Source organism: Alternaria ethzedia, assembly GCF_023757985.1.
Source record: "Alternaria ethzedia strain BMP 0044 chromosome Unknown scaffold_9, whole genome shotgun sequence".
Classification (NCBI taxonomy): domain Eukaryota; kingdom Fungi; phylum Ascomycota; class Dothideomycetes; order Pleosporales; family Pleosporaceae; genus Alternaria; species Alternaria ethzedia.
In genome coordinates, this window is record NW_026056202.1 from 452,954 (window position 1) to 469,377 (window position 16,424).

A 16,424-nucleotide genomic window follows, 5' to 3' on the forward strand; every position below is an offset into this window, starting at 1 on the left:
AGTGCCGCTTATTCGCTGATTGCATGTGGCGGCTAATGGAGGCTTTGAGTAAGAGGATCGGATGTTTTGGCCTATGCGAGTAAGAGTTGTGCTGCTAGCGACATATTCATTTGTACCTCGTGTATGATGATTGACCCCTGCGATGGATATGATTAGCATAATGCAGCAAATGAGCACCACGCTCATAGTGCAAGTGTCGTACAATGAACAGGCAAGGGCAAAGGAGACCCGCTGGGTGTGAACGAATGAGGATGGGGCGGTACTATGATTACACCTGATGGGGATTTATTGGCGTGCGAGTCATTAACTTCGGAGTGCGGACGCGTATTACCTCTGCACATGTTTTGTTGCGGCCCCTGCCGGATCATTGTCTCGCTACTGGACACACCTCTTTTCTGGGTATCTTTTCGACGCAGCGTACCGTCGTTCGCCTTCTACACGTCACCGGCATCAATCATCATCACCAATCCTTCTTTCGCCGCCCAACGCCCCTCTCATCAGCGCCTGTCGGTTCCTACTCCAGAGTACAATTGCTGCGCAGTTTGTTCTTCTTGTGTGTACAGGGGCTATCAATTCTTTGTCTAGTTTGGTAGCACGATCGGCATCTGAGACTGGACAAAGTTTTTCTTGGGGTAGCAGCAGCTGGCAATAAGAAAACTTTGTTCCAAGACGGCCTAGTGGAACGTACTCCTTTTACCTTTGCCGAGCGAGCTACCATCAATCACCCCAACCTTGGAACGTCGAGAGCGGATCCATCACACTTTGGCGCACGCGCCATTGATTGTCATTCCCCATCCCATCCGCTTACTTTTCCATCGTCATTTTCCTACTTCCCATTTCATCTGTTGACGTGCCCGTCATCACCCATGTGGCGCCATGAGCTCAAAGGATAACTTGGCCCTGGATCTGGAGCACGGCGTGCGACGCTGGGATCGCGCTCGCTGGATATCCGTCTTCAGCTCGCATAACCCGACTATACGCGAGGTGACGGAATGCTTGGGCCTGGGCTTATCGGCGTCTTCGTCCACGACCAACCGCGGCATTCCGAAATTCGACAACCCAGACTACCGCAAGCTCTCGAGTGAGGTGACGAAGCTGTCCAAGGAATTGCCAAAAGAAAGAGATTTGTTGCTGGATTTCGCGGCGGATCCGAGTTCCCTGAACCAGGAGCTCGAGGACCTGCTAGCGAGTTACGGACCCGCTATTTGGGGCAGGGATGCGGATCGCAGCTGTTTACTCACGCCGGATGCGACCAAGAAGACGTATAACAAAGATCTGTTTTACGAGGAGCCGGAGCATAAGGATATGTAAGTTGGAGTGGTCAGGTGTCAGGTGTCAGAACGCGCGCTAAACCTATTTTAGTCTCAAGATTCATCTGCATCGGTGGATCATCATCAAAGCTTGCTACTACATTCGCAACATGAAGTTGAAGAGGCCATCGGGTGCGAATGAGTATGATCAGCTTGCCGATATCGATGCCGAAGGCCTTGTAAGTTTCGATGAGATGGTTGGTGTTGTCATGGCTAATAAGCGGTAGTCACCACATGGGACGCCACAGTCACTCACCCCACCAGATCCGGATACTGTTGCAGGCGCTGACCTTGACGTTAAACCTATTAATCTGAAGAAGCGCAAGAGCAATGCTCACCTCACCATGTCCGACGATGAAGATCCTGAGGCTTCGCCAATCAAAAGGCCGTACAGCACTATGCCTGTGAGCCGGAAGGGCAGCCCAAGGAAGTCACTCAAGTCACTGTATCCTGCAGGCCCGGGCAGCATGGAGAACATACCTCCTATGCCGACGCACATGCATCGTTTCTCGCCAGCACCAGGAACCGCATCTGAACCCTCGCGGATACAGCTCAGTCCTCTATCAAACAACGACTTGAACGGCGTGTCAAGGCCTCCTGCTATCACCCAAAGCTCCGCACCTGCAGGCTTCACGGCTGTCAACAACGGAGGTTTCACTGCTGTTAACAACACGCCTCCACCTAGCGAGCCGCCTCGAGAGCCAACACGGGAAGCATCCAGAGAACCGTCGAGAGAAGTGCACCGACCCCCTCCTGGTATTGGACATCGTCACAGCAACAGTTACACGAGCCCATATGAGCCGTCTTCACGCAGTGCTGCCATGGCTCGATCTGCTACGGAAACTCCTCGATCTGCACCGCCTGCCACTCCTACACCAGCTTCGAATCAAGGGTTTCAAGCAGTGAACGCATCTTCAGCAGCTAATGGAGCAGGTGGATATATGAAGAGGGAGTCTCCTGCCGTTCAGCCTCCTCAGCACACAAATATCGCTCCGCAGCCACAGCAGTCGCAACCGCAGCCACAGCAGTCGCAACCGCAACCTCAAGCACAACTGCAGCAGCAACAGACACCGTCCCACCCTTCACACCCACACCAGGCATCACCGCATACACATCATCCTCAGCACACGCAGCTACCGTCACATCCGCACATTCAGGCTCAGCAACAGCCTCCACCCCAACCACCAAGTCGATCTAATACCCCGAGCCACCCCTTCGGCCGTTCTCTCGCACCACACCCTCGCAGTAGATCTAGTACACCACATGCGCAGGCCGCACCTAATCAGCCTATCATGGCACCTAATAAGCAGGTTACCTCTGCACCCGCGATACAAAGCGCCCCCGCATACGGCATACAACTCGTTCCTACTACACAAGACGCACCGCCCGCGCCCTCGAGCAAACCCCGAGCGCCCTCAAACCACAGCCAGCCCGCCGCCGCACCCCAACACACCTCACCGCACCAACCCGTGTTGAAAAGCCACCAACAACCGCCCCAACCCCCCGAAACCGCACACGTCGTCCAGCCCCCACAACCCCAAACCTTCCCCCGCGGCTCCGTCTCGACAGCCGACCTCCGCCTCCTCCAATGCGAAGTCACCGCCGGCCTCTTCACCTTCTTCTACCCTCGCTCCACAATGCCGCCCGACGAAGCCAGCCTCCTCGTCCGCATGCACACACTCTGGTACCACGGCGAACCCCTCTTCCGCACCGAACTATCCACACACTACGATCTCGTGTCCAAGATCCTCACCGCATGGCTACACGAGCGTCAAGCTATTGCTTCACTACGGCACAGCATGGCCGCCAACCCCGGCGTGTCTCACATTGGCCTGGTAGACCGGTTGCTGGCTATGAACGATCTTAGGGCTATGCGGTTGAAGTGGAAGAATATGAGTAGTATTGATGGACTGAGTCCTGAGGATCTGCTTTGCATGGCTTTTAGGGTTATGACGAATACGGAGGGGAGCGAATATATGTTTAAAGATGGGTTGGCGAGGCTGGAGCTCGGTGTGTTTGAGTTTTTGAGGAGCGAGGATGCGAAGATTGTTATGCAGCGGAGGGATACGAGGGCGGGGTGATGTGGAGTCGGTTCAGTAGGGGGTTGAGGTGGTTCTCCGACTGCTTTCCTCCTTCTGCTCGTTTCTTCATCTTCTCTCCATTCTCGGTTTTTTTGCTTCTGCGATCTGCTTCGGTTCCCGTACCCGTTCGCATGCCATTTCTCTTTCTCGATTCCGATTCCGATCTTTCGCTTACCTTTGTACTAATGCCACTTAGCGTGGGTGGATGGGAGTCCTTGCGCATGTTCTCTCTCGTTTTCTGGCGTCGAACTTGCTTTTAAAACGTATTAGCGATGGCGTTTGGGACATTACCTCTTTCGTTCGACTTTTCTGTTTTCCTTTTTTTTTTGTTACTGTGTTCAATACGAAAAGCGGGTTGTGGGTTTCGATATTAGCTTGTGTTACTAAATTGGTATGAATAGTCGTTGTAATCGGGGGGTGGGATCGAGATTGGGGGCGTGGTAATGATTGTGCGATGCGGAGTAGAATAATTGAACGCAATCGGAGAATGAAGCTTGTATTAATCACAGTATGAATGTACCGAAGTTGTGAAATCGTCTTTTGTTCGATGCTGCATGCGACGAGACTCCATCTCCCACTCGCGCAATGACCAGATGCGATCATCCACTGGCGGTCTGGACCTATGAGGTCGTCTGACCACACGTCCTCACGTGCACCCCTCCGACCCCGGCCTCAGCGCATCATCGCGAGTTCTCGCCCACCCATCCCAACTAAGACACAACGACACCCTCTTCACGCGGCCTCGCCCCTTGCGCTCCCCTTCAGCCTTGTCATGCGAACATAGCAGGGATTAAACCTGTCCCGCTGCGATGCGCCTTCCCGGCGGCGCGCCCGCCGTAGCTGCTTCCGGAACCTTGTTCCTTCACATCTGCCTCATGACACCCTCCAGGCGCGCCCACTCACCGGTAGTGCCCACGCACCTTCACTGCCATGAGCGGCCTCGTGAATGCCCCACGCGCTCGCTGCAGCCGCACACTATTTTATAGCCGTGTACCGTGGACAGCCATATGATTCCACACTCTATCGCTTATCTTGTACTACGCGCGTGGTTTTGGCGCCATGGTGCTGAGACTCTTTGTGCCGCCTGGTATGTCTCGCCGAAGACGATGTGGAGAAGTAGTTGCTGACAGAACGTATAGCCGAAGGGCAACATCGCCTTACTCCCAAACGCCCTGATCCCATCGGTGCGAACGCTACACCTCAGTACGCCGTCATCTCCTCGACCGTCCTTGCCGCCGCGTATACGTCCTTCGCCTCGAGATATGCACAAAGTGTGACCCCTACGAGACCGATATCGCGGCCAGCGGTGTTTATACGGGCTTCGGCAAGGCTGGGGGTTTGGGCGGGCGTGGCAGGTGCGGCGCTGAACTGGTATTACTACTCCGCTTTTGCGGATGTGTTGGTGTCGACGAATATACCGGAAGTCAAGCCCTGGAAGCTGTATGAGCGGACGAAGAGGTATACCATTGACGATGGTGCTTTGGCAGGCGCGGCATTGGGGCTGGCTATCTCGGTGCCTTCGCTGTTTATGCGCCGGCCTGCTATACCCAGGTGGACGCGCTGCTTAGGCATGACGAATATCGGCGCTTGTGCTGGTGTCCTGGGAGCGCATGCGTACTTTCAGTACAGCGGAGAGAGGCAGGAGGCATACAAACACTTTGGTCGACATGTCAAGCGACGATCATTCGAGTTCTGGAACATCTTCTGGGATCCGGAGCTCATGGCGAGCCTCGACCCAATCATGCAGCAATACGTCTCACACAACAGCCTCTGGTACACCCGGTGGCTGTCAGATGAGGCCTTTGAGCGAGCAGAACAGGACGTGCAACTCGAAAACAGCAGCAGTGAGCCTATGGCAGATGCTGCAACACCTGTCGAGCAACAGCCACCGTTCTACACTACACCCTTCGACTATGCCGAAGACCTGCGACGCATCGATATTGAAAGCACGCTGGCTACTATGGAAACCATGGAAGCTGACAAGAGGGAACTACTCCGGGAGTCCGAGTACCTGCTTTACATAAACGCACAGCAAAAATACGACCACTGCCACATGGAGTCTACGGACGAGGATGAACGTCAAAACCTCCTCCGACAAATCCAACTCGTCGACATAGCATACGTCAGTCTTCGCAACGCAGCCCACGACATCGACGTCAAGCTCACACAATGGCGCATTAGCCTCCGACACAAAACAATTTGGGAAGCAGGCCAAACCACCGCGACAGGGACGGATAGGCTTGCCGACTGGGTACCCGAGCCGCCATCCATATCACCCACGACCGAAGCCATCGTCCCCGCCACACACAAACCGACATACTCAATGGGCGAGTTAGAAAGAATACATTTACAAATTTCTGGAGAGGTCAAGACATTTGAGGATGGTTGGAAAGATGAAAGACAACCGAGGGATAAGAGGGAGAGGTGGAAGAAGGATGCAGAGGATGGGAGAAAGTTTTTGAGGGCGGCGGATGTTGTATTGTTAAGGTTACAGAAGGCGAGAGAAAGGGTTGACGACAGTGGTGTGGTCATGGAAGCGGGGGCCGATAGCGCGATGGCGATGAAAGACAAAGAGGAAGAGGATAGACATGGGAGGAGAGATGGTACTGTTCCGGCAACAACGGCTGAAGTCGCGGAGTTACAAGAAGGTCCCTTGCTTACTAGAAAACAGGTTGAGAAGGCGAGTGCGCATGGAGTACAAGGGACGAAAACGTCTGCTGGGGCTTTGGACAAGGATAAGTCGTGAGAGTGGACTTGCTGAGGGTAGAGGTTGGTTGATTGTTCACGGTTCAAGTCATGGTTGAGATGGTACTGAAGAAACGGTACCAGAAGCGAGGAATCAACACAGTTGATACCCGTTGCGTGTGGCTCTGCTGTTGATGATTGTATAGTATGGACTTGGCTTCTCCTTCTGATGATGGATTGAGAGGGCGCTGGACGTCGGTCAGGCGGATGCCTATGTTATGTACTGTAGGTCACTGCCACAACTTGTCTTCCTACTTCAACATGTTACTTGTCTCTTTCAAGGTCATTCTTACGTCTTCAACATGCCTAAAGATCATTCTTACCTTCTTCCAGGGTGTCTTGCTCTCTGTGTCCTTGTCGACGTCCACTTCCACTGCCACATCTACATTCCTCACCTCCCTATCGATCGTCGTGTCACCAGATCTCCTAGAGTCTACATCCATCCTCGCGATCTTGGCCTCGCTCGCGCAGATGTTCACATCACTGTCCGGCTCGCCGGAGACTGACGCTTCCGCTCCATCTATCGCCACCGCAGTCGCCAAGCGGATGGCATGATGGGGGTTGTTCCGGAGGCGACTACTTCGACAAATCCTTGGGTAGGTTGGTGATGTTCGAGGTGCTCGAGTTGTAGAGATCAAGATCGTAGTACAGAAAACATCTGCATTGCGCGTTATGTTTTTACTTCAGCATCTGAAAAATCAAGAAAGCAATGCACCACTTCAGTTCAGCCTCGTCTTCGGCCCTTCACCTTAGCCACTGGGAATTTAACCAAAAAGTCTACATATTAGTACCGATTCTAACCACGTTTGAACCTAGTGCTAGCGTAAGCTGCACTGTCCATCTTTGTCTCCCAGCCCTACCCACGCCTGCTGTTGCGTGTCGATCTCGAGATAACCAGCCTCAATTACACCGGCGATTTGGGTTCTCGGGGTCTTTGATTCCCACAATCGCAATCACAATCACCATGACCGGCAGTTACCTTGACTACCGTGCGATCAGCGCAATCTGTCAGCTTGAAACATGGACAGCTCAGCTCGAACCTTCCATGGACGTATCTCAGTAGTTGTGTTTCTCCTGTCAAACGTCTCTAGCTAGACCGCGCAATCTGTACTGCGGTCTACTCTCATGAGAGCAGGAATACGGAACCAGCTAGCTGTGTGAAGCTAGCAGCACGGTTCAATCGCGGCTTTACAACTGAAGGAATGAGGGAGGAACCACTGTTAATACAAAACGACGCGCACTAGACCTCGGGTTATTACTCATGCGACGTGTGCGTGCACTGCCTGTGGACCTGAGTTGGCTGCGGTTGATATATATACGCTTGCGTCCCGTTGCGCAAGGCTGGCTATCTTCGGGATAATTACTACGCGTTCGTTAACGTTAAAGACAACCAACATGAAACTCTTCGCCCCCATCATGCTCGCTCTCGCTGCCGCATCCGAAGCCGCGTTTTGTAACGGCGGATGGGGTTTACCGGGTGGCTCTACATGTCCTGGTGCCTACGTAAGTCCAGTCCAGTCCTAATTCCCTCTCCCTTTCCCCAAAAAGTCATACCCTCCGAAAACAATTGCTAACCTTTTCCCAGCCGAACTCCTTCTGCGTAAGTCCCCAACAGCACCGCAAACGAAACAGGTTCCGATCTCTAACATGACATCTGTGTAGTGCCAGAGCCCTGGAGCGCCGAGCAGAAACTTTCCTACGTTTAGGAATTGCGTTTACCCTGGTAGTGGGGGTAGGCCGAGTTTGAATGGGTGTGGTGCTGGTGGTGTAAGTACCGATATTCTGTGTGTGAAGGGGAGAAAGAAGGCTAATGAGTTTGTGGACAGATTATCAGCTGCGTAAGTGACGAGTGTCGCGAAACATCCAACCTCTTTAAAGCTAATGATCGCAGTGCGGTTAAGATCCTCCCTCGATATGGTGGACTATCGGATCAGAAACGCTATCCAGGTGGTGCTGTAACTTCACCTGATCTTGCTGCTCGAGCAGACGTACTTTTAGACATTAGACTTTACAATTTTAATGGATTGCGTTGTATACTTCATCAACGTCTAGATGCATCCTTATTCTTCGAAAAGCGAAGTCGCATGTGCCAAGGACCTGCGATTCGACGAACCAGCGGAGTTGGAAAGACGAAATTGATGTCTTCTCCAAAAGTACTCTGAAGGTAGCCATGTCTACGCATTGCGACTAGCCCCGCCTTGAGTGCATATAAAAACCTCCGTTTTGGCTCTTTGTTCCTCTTTCCTACCTGGACAACTTTCTCTCTATTATACCAAAAAACCGGCTGTGTCGGCTCATGTCCTGTCTGTTCTTCCGAAAGATCAGTAACCACTACACATGTTGTCTGTTCCGAATTCCAAACACGGTATCGATGTGTGCCTCCAAAAAGATCGACAATGGGTCGATGATCGTGTCTATCTTCTTGTCTTCCATCTTGCCGACTAGCTTGACACTTAGTGGGTATAAAAACCACTCATTCAGGCTCGTCACTTCTCTTTCCCACACACTAAACTTCCTGTCTTTAAACCCAAAAAGATGAATGAATGATTGCATGTCTGCTCTGTTCTTTCAAAACAAGCAACATGAAGAACCATGTCCTCTTTTCCAAAATCTGAGCCCGAGTCCGATGTAAAAATCGAAAACTAGCAAAAGAGCATCCATGATTGTGTGTGCGTCCAAAGTTGGATAATGAATAACCGATGCGACAAACCCTGCGTTCTCTTTTCGTAGCAGGCCTCTGTCGTTGCTGGTACTGTCTGCTGTGTCATCAACTAGCTTGATCTTCGGTAGTTATAAAGACTCTCTTCCGGCTCCGTACACTCCTCTTTCCCTATACTTCTATACTCTTGACCTCAGAACCAAAACTGCAAATGCATGATCGCATGACTGTTTCGTCCTCTCGAAAGCAACACCGGAAAACCTGATGTTGTGTCCTGTCGTCTCCTGGCTTCATACGACACGAGCATGAAAAGGCCATCAGTCCTGTTCAGGCCCGGGTGTGCATCCAAAACAACGAGAATGCATATCGATGTGGAAAACTCTGTCTTCTCTCCGCATAGCAGTTCCATTAAATTTACACTACTTCTAAAACATGAACACGGTCCAAAACCCAATTACCCTCCTCCAAAATCTATCATACACATCCCACTCACTCCCCCTCCCACTCTTCCCTCACACTCCACCTACTTCGCACAAACCTGTCCCTTAGCCGCAGCAAGGTTCTTCTGATTCTGCATCGTCCCATCCATAACCTCCTGAACCAACATAGCAATGACCGGCGCATCCGCACCCGTTCCCTTCAAGCCCTGCACCTGGCCAATCTCCTTGGTCTGGGCTCCAGCAACAATAGCCAGGCCATCAGCAGCGGGCGACTTGATCTGCGCGGCAAGCTTCTGGTTGTTGGCGCGGATGTCGACGCCCCGCTTTTGGATGGATAGCACGGATTGCTGGGTCGTGTTGAAGCCGGCGGTGCCGGCTTGCAGCTTTAGGGCGTAGACGCTGGGGGACGTTAGAGACTATATGTGTGGGGGAGAAGATGTGGGGCTTACCCTTTGAGTTCGGCGGCTTGGATGTCGAGGTTGGCTTGGATGCCCTTTGCGAGCTTGGATTGGATGTCGGCGCAGTTGCCGCCAGCTCCCTGGCCAGCTTGAGGAGCTTGACCAGCTTGAGGAGCTTGGCCAGCCTGGGGAGCTTGAGGAGTCTGGGGTGCCTGAGGCGCTTGAGCAGGACGAGGTGCCTGTGGTGCCTGAGGAGCTTGGGGAGCTTGAGGTGCCTGAGGCGCTTGCTGAGCGGCCGGTGCAGCGAGAGCGGCACCGAGGAGGCAGAGGATGGCGAAGGTCTTCATGTTGAGGTATGTATAGAGCGATAGAGGCAATATAAAATATTAGAATAAAGATGAATGATGTTCAAAGAATGTGTGGAAACTAGAAGCAAGCTCACACCAGGTGAGTAGCGATCGTAAGAAGTAGGCGAAGTATGTGAGCGATGATTTGGAATGAATACTTCCATCCTTCGACATCCCATCCCTCTCTTATACCTCCATCTCACCTCTCCCGTTCCGTCCCAGCTCACCCGCCCAATACGTCGGTACGTCAGCAAACTCGGACCGACACAACTCTCACAACATGCACCTCAGCACCACCACCCTCCAACCTTATTACCTACCCTTTACCTACCCTCCGGAAACGGACCTTCTTCACATCTCTCCATCTCTCCCATCTCAAGGAGGACAATTAATGCGGAGTCTCCAGCTCTGTCGTCGGATTCGCGCGGTCAGAAAAAATTGGAGACGGCCGTGAGACGGGAAACGGGGGAGTCAGCGTCGCAGATCTGGAGTGGAAACAAATCGGGCCGTGGTGGGCCGGTGGGATGGGATGCACGAGGCTTGTGAAAGCTTGTCAGATGGCTGAGCGAAACGTTCGAGAAGGTGTTCGAGACGTGTTCGTGAGGAGTTGACGTGTGCGGGATAGAGTTGGGGATGGTGTGGTGGCGTTTGAGGATGCGGGTCGGCGGCGAGAATGGGGCTAGGCTGCGTTGGGATGGCGCGGGGTTTGGGGGACGCTTACTTCGAGGCTGCTGCGTCTTCTTCTGCATTACTACAACACTTGAGCGCTCTTTAAAAACCATCAAAATTTAGATATGCACGATTCATGGTTGGGCCGTTTGACATGAAGTTACTACTACCTTCCACACGCGCATATTGTCTTTACTCAAAACCAACATCCAAAAGCCCATGGCGCTGCTGAGCTGCGTGTCCCACACCACTCTACATCAACTCAACTATCCAAACATCATGAACGAGTTCCCATGCCCTGTTTTCTGTCTTCCGAACAACACTTCCCGCTTGCGCACGGCATGCACTCCTATCATCTCCATGACGCTACTGCCGCGAGAACTCTATAAAGCCGTCCTTCGACACTCCCCTCTACTTCTTTCTTACACCACATCTTCATGTTTATTCTCAAAATGACGAACCAAAAGCGGCGTGCCTGACTCGCCATGTGGAGACTTCTTCTTCTTCTTCTTTCTTAAAAAGTCAATTGATGACCTCATGAGAAGTCGCGTCCGACCCATTTTGCATTCTGAAATTGGCCAGGAGACAATCGGATGAGCGCGCCCGCGGACCCTGAAGATCATAGAGCAACAAAACACAGCGAAGAGATCTGGGATGACGATTGTGTCTCTTTCTCCAAAAATACTATCGTTTCCGAACATGAGAAGGGTCGCCCAGCCGACATTGCACAATAAAACCAAAAACTGTGTTCTCATGAGCGCGCTCGCGTACTGTGAGAAGCGCAGATAAACCAGAAAGCGACTCAAACTTCACGCATGGGGACTACTTCTTCTCCTTTCTCCAAAACTGCAAGGCTTCCTTAGCATGAGAAGATTCACCCGATCGACATTGCATAGCAAAACCGAGATTTCACCTTCTGATGAGTGCGTTTGCGGATGTTGAAACGTGTAGAGGAACCAAAAAAAGTATCCACTCTCCAGAATGGCGACTTCCTGTTCTTCTCTCTCAAAACTGATGCTGCCCAGCTGGTGTGAGAAGGCTCTTGCAATCGACATTGCACAACAAAATCGGTAACGAAGAGATGATGTGTGCGCTTGTGGACTAAACTCGTTGATCAAGTCAACATGTCGTCGCTTCTTCCTCGCTTCTGCCACCCAGATCCCATCTTACCAAAATCAACATTTGGCACCGGGATGTCCGTCCAGCAGCTCATCCCACCAAAACTCACACTATACCATTCTATGTACAAAGAGAGACAGTTCGAACTTATGTCTCAAAGACTCCAGGCGACTCCGGAATGTCAAAAACGAATCTATGACCAGACATGTGTCGTTTTCTCCTCTTTGCTTCAACCACAAGGGATGATTTTGAAGGGAGAGTGTCGCGACTATTGGAGATGAATATATAAACCCCCTCTTTCTCCCTTCTTCCTCTTGGTATCTTCTACACAACGGTGTATTCAGAATACCAAAAGACGCTGACATGTATGACATGGCGGCGCTGTCTTCTCCAAAATCAATACCTTCATTGGCGATATTTCTGCCTCTCTTCCTCCTTCCGTCTCTTAGTACCTCCTCGGCATTTAAGCGTTTGAAATACCAAAAGGGAAGCCGCTGCCCATAATGGCTGCGTCGTCTTCTCCGAAAAGCGAAACCAGTAGCCTTAAGAAACATGTCTGCCTCTCTTCCTCCCTCCCTCCAGCTTTCCACATCTTCTCCATACTTGAGTATTCAAAATGCCAATAACCTGCCACATGGCTGCGCCGTCTTCTCCAAAAATCTACGGGATACCTGTTCATGAGTCTGCCTTTCTTCCTCTTCTTCGACGAAACATCAAAATTCCGGTTCTACCTTCGCATGAGAAGCAGACCTTTCTCTGGGGATACTTGAATACTCGCTCAAACTCGACCATGAAGAGCACCTTCTCTTCCGATCTGAACAACAAGGAACAAAAAGATCGATTTGTCGAGTTCATGTGTCTGCGGTCCAGCGCGGGACTCAAAATACCAATAGGAAGCAGCTGTGCTCGCATGTCCGATTCCAAAAACGCAGTACCGATGTCTTGATGTCCTTGCCTGCGGCCGTCCCCGCCTCTTGCTTTCCAAAATAAATCACCCCGCAGCACCATGGTCCGAGAAGCAGTGGCGACACGGAGAGTATAAAGCTTTCTTTCAAGCCCAGTGCTACCATGTACTTGTTCAAACCACTGGGATTACGAAGTTCGTGATCAAAACCTTTCGAGTTTGTCGTGATGACCCTGCTGGTAGTGTCAAAAACCTCATACGAATAGCAAATTTTGAGTACGACTTAGGCCAAGTTCATGAGCTGGACGTAACGAGCAGTGATGAAATGATGATGATCGTCATCATCATTTCAATAGCAACGACACTGCGACCCCATCAGTATACCTCCCAATATAATCACATCAAACATCAACCACACATCACCATCAGAACAGCTATGCAATTATACTTTTTATTATCAAGCGCATACTAAGCTACGTGAGACGCCATCCATCCATCCCAATTCCGAAGGAATAAGAAAAACTACAAGACCCTCCTCAAGCCTACCAGGAGGTCGCAGAGGGGATATCGTCGTGATGCTAATGTTACAGGTTTCCATTTTCCGCCTATCCGTACGCAGATCGTAAGGTCGTGAAGTGATGCGCATGGCAGTCATATCGAGAGAAGATCCGACTGAACGCTACTTGCCGGGTATTGTGAGGTGCTTACAACTCCTGCTTAGCAGAGCTGGCGCTAGCGGCGGCAGCATCGTATCCGCTCTGGGCAGACTTGGAGGCAACCGACGACGCGCTGGAAGCAGAGGATGAGGCAGCGGCGTTAGCGCTGGCAGCAGACTTGGAGATGGAGGAAGAGGATGAGGAGGCGGCCTTGCCAGCAGCGCCGCTGAGGGAGCTGGCGCTGGAAGCGGCGCGGACGGAAGCAGAGCTGGCGCTGGATCCAGCAGCGTCGGTAGCGGAGGTAACGCTGGCCTGCGCGAGACCAATCTGCTGCTTGATCAAGTCGGTGTAGTAGGCGAAGCCACCGGTGGCAGCAGCGTACTGTTGGCCGACGTTGGAGGTAGCAGCACCGTAAGCGGAAGCACCAGAGGCAGAGACGGAGCCAGCGGAGGCAGAGGCGCTGTCACCGTAGAGGCGGGCACGGTGCTTGCGGGCGAGAGCGATGAGCTCGTTGCGCTTGGAGCCCTGGGGAACCTTGATACCGTTCTTGTCAGCCCACTCCTTGATCTGGCTGTCGGACCAGGAGTCGAGAAGGGCGTCGCTGAGGCTTTGCTGGGCGTTGGCAGCAGCGGATGAGACGGAAGCGTAGGCGCTCTGGGACTGCTGGCTGGCAAGACGAGACTGGCGGCGGAGAGCAGCGATCATCGAGTCGCGGGTGTTGGGCTGGGGGACGTTGTAGCCGCGCTCATCGAACCAAGACTTGAGGTCAGAGTCAGACCAAGAAGCGTAGAGCCAGTCACCGGGGTAGTTGGCAGTCTCCTTGGCCTTCTCGGCTACGGACTGGTAGTTGTTACGGACGGCAGCGAGGAGAGAGTCACGCTGGCGGGGCTGGGGGACGGGAATGCCGTGCTTATCGGCGAAGGCCTTGAGCTGGGAGTCGGACCAACTACAGGTCGTTAGTAACTGTGCGGGGAGTAGGTTTCTGAGTACTCACGAATCGAAGATCCAGTCCTTGACACTACCATAGGCCTGGTTCGCGGAGTCCTCGGTCTCGGTCCAGTACACCTTGACCTGCTCAGCGAGGCTCTTGGCGTCCTTCTCGGTGCCCTTCTTCGCCTGCTGGCCCTTGAGGGTCAGGTAGTTCTGAAGGGTCTGCGCATCCCAGCTGGTGTAGGGGGTGACAACCTTGTCGTTCCAGTTGGCCTTGACAGTCGACTGGAGGTTCTTGCGGTCAGAGGGGCTGGGGTGCGGGACGCCGTGGTCGCTGAGCCAGCGCTCAAGCTCGGTCTCGTGCCACTTGTCGTAGACTGCTTCCTGGCGTCAGTATGCTGCTGCATGGCGCTGTGGACATATCAAAACAAACGGGAGGGGTTATGTACTATACGCACCGGCGCTTCCAAACCAGCTGTTGGCCGTTGCCGTGGCAGCAAGGGACACCACGAAGGTGGATGTAAGGGAGAACCTCATGATGTGTGGCTGCCGATGTGAGGATGTGCTTGATATCGATTAATGAAGCAAAGACGAGGGGTTGAAGGGTAGGCAAACTCGACAGAGGTGTGAGAGCTAGAGGGTAGTGGTGGGCAGCGAGTTTATGAGGGGAGGGAACAGACAATGGCGGGTAGATTGTGTGCGTGCGAGTGACGTAGTGCTGCACGTATGGAGCTTGGGCAAACAAGATCCCCAACGCGCCTGCCTTCCAGAGCAGCCAATGAGGAGCTATGGCCACATGCAACCGCGTCTTTTGGCTGTGCGCAATTGTGAGATCGCCTTTCAGGAGCACGGTCTAGGCCCTGCATATGCTTGACGTGTTCGCAGTAAGAGAGCTCCGAGGCCTGTCACTCTTGCTTGGAAAGGCAGAGAGCATCATCGTGGCACAAGTCGTGCGAAATAGCGCCCCTCTGCCGGGCGTTGTGTCGCGATGGCATTTCAAAAAAATCCCATCACGTCGACAAATGCGGGGGCGATCCACACGCTAGCCCCCTACGTCATCCCCAAACATGCATAAAACTTATGAAACCAAGCCTACTTTCAACGCTCCGACGATGGATAGATGGCACAAGACACGATCATCTAGCAACTTATGTTTGATGAATGTTGAACATTTCAGGAGACTTCTGCAAGTCAATTCCAGCTAATTGTACACATGCTCATCTTATCCGAACATCCACCCGCCCCTTGCTTATCCTCGTACGCCTTCGGAGCCGCTTCGTCCACCTTCGCCTGTAATTGTGTTAGCAACATGCCAATACCCTTCGTCAAGCTATGACATACCTTTCCAGAAGCCGCCGGGGACCTTGTCCTTCTCTGCCTCTTCGTTGCTGACCTTCTCATGCGCCTGTTCCGCCCTGTTATCCATGTCCTTGTTGTGTTGCTTGACGTCCTCGCTCTGCTCTTCAGAAGCCGGCGGGTTTTCGTTGAGTATTTTGGGTTTCGCACCTTTGACTTCGTTGGGCGAGGGCTTGTTGTCTTGGCCCTGCTTGACGGCTGGCTCTTTGTTGTCCTTCATCTGGCGGGCCGATGTCGAGAACTCGCGCTTGCCGGAAGAGCTCTTAGGAGCCGGTGACTCGGATGTGGGCTTGGGAGAGTCATTCTGGCTGGCGTTGCTGTCCTTGTTCGGCGACGACGAAGATTTGCCCTGGGCGACCTTGGGAGGTGCGGGGCCGGGGTGCTCGAGGTTCTCGCTGGGGTTGGCGCCCTGCTTCTCGGGCTTCTCTCCAGCTGGGTTGCCCTTACCAGAGCCGTAATCTGATGTCGCGAAACGAACTTGGACGCGGGCACGGGGAGCCGCCGAGAGGGCTGCGGGCCGTAGTGCTGCCGAGCGCAGCATTGACATGGGTCGTAGGAAGCTCATGATGTGAATTGGTGAGATGCAATTGAAACTGACAAAGATTCCTGTGTTGTGAGGTGTGTAGTTTGCAGTTGAGGTTGCCCGACAAACGTAGGGTCTAGAGCTGCAATAAGTCCAAGCTCGTTGTTGACGTCATGGTTTCCTCAAGTGCTAAGCTTCCAGCCGCAACGCACGTCACAGGAGGCTCGCATAACCACATCTGCAGTGCCGCAGCGACGATCAACTAGCCTCTCAAACACCAGCCATTC

General features: G+C 52.8%; 5 protein-coding genes across 5 annotated transcripts; 2 read left to right on the forward strand and 3 right to left on the reverse strand.

Moving 5' to 3' along the window:
• Positions 1-876: 876 nt before the first annotated feature.
• J4E87_004731 (uncharacterized protein) lies at positions 877-3,391 on the forward strand (the record flags this gene model as incomplete). Its single annotated transcript, XM_049376350.1, has 4 exons — positions 877-1,307; positions 1,363-1,489; positions 1,628-2,382; positions 2,566-3,391. The coding sequence occupies 4 exons, from the start codon at positions 877-879 to the stop codon at positions 3,389-3,391; spliced, it is 2,139 nt and encodes a 712-aa protein (XP_049233861.1).
• Positions 3,392-4,450: 1,059 nt separating this feature from the next.
• J4E87_004732 (uncharacterized protein) lies at positions 4,451-6,137 on the forward strand (the record flags this gene model as incomplete). The annotated part of the gene is made up of 2 exons (XM_049376351.1): positions 4,451-4,478; positions 4,531-6,137. The coding sequence occupies 2 exons, from the start codon at positions 4,451-4,453 to the stop codon at positions 6,135-6,137; spliced, it is 1,635 nt and encodes a 544-aa protein (XP_049233862.1).
• A 3,181-nt stretch (positions 6,138-9,318) lies between these two features.
• Positions 9,319-10,144, reverse strand: J4E87_004733 (uncharacterized protein; the record flags this gene model as incomplete). The annotated part of the gene is made up of 3 exons (XM_049376352.1): positions 9,319-9,634; positions 9,685-9,974; positions 10,139-10,144. The coding sequence occupies 3 exons, from the start codon at positions 10,142-10,144 to the stop codon at positions 9,319-9,321; spliced, it is 612 nt and encodes a 203-aa protein (XP_049233863.1).
• A 3,232-nt stretch (positions 10,145-13,376) lies between these two features.
• Positions 13,377-14,795, reverse strand: J4E87_004734 (uncharacterized protein; the record flags this gene model as incomplete). The annotated part of the gene is made up of 3 exons (XM_049376353.1): positions 13,377-14,274; positions 14,323-14,635; positions 14,717-14,795. 3 exons carry the CDS (start codon positions 14,793-14,795, stop codon positions 13,377-13,379), a joined length of 1,290 nt encoding a protein of 429 aa, XP_049233864.1.
• Positions 14,796-15,507: 712 nt separating this feature from the next.
• J4E87_004735 (uncharacterized protein) lies at positions 15,508-16,179 on the reverse strand (the record flags this gene model as incomplete). The annotated part of the gene is made up of 2 exons (XM_049376354.1): positions 15,508-15,548; positions 15,600-16,179. The coding sequence occupies 2 exons, from the start codon at positions 16,177-16,179 to the stop codon at positions 15,508-15,510; spliced, it is 621 nt and encodes a 206-aa protein (XP_049233865.1).
• Positions 16,180-16,424: the final 245 nt, after the last annotated feature.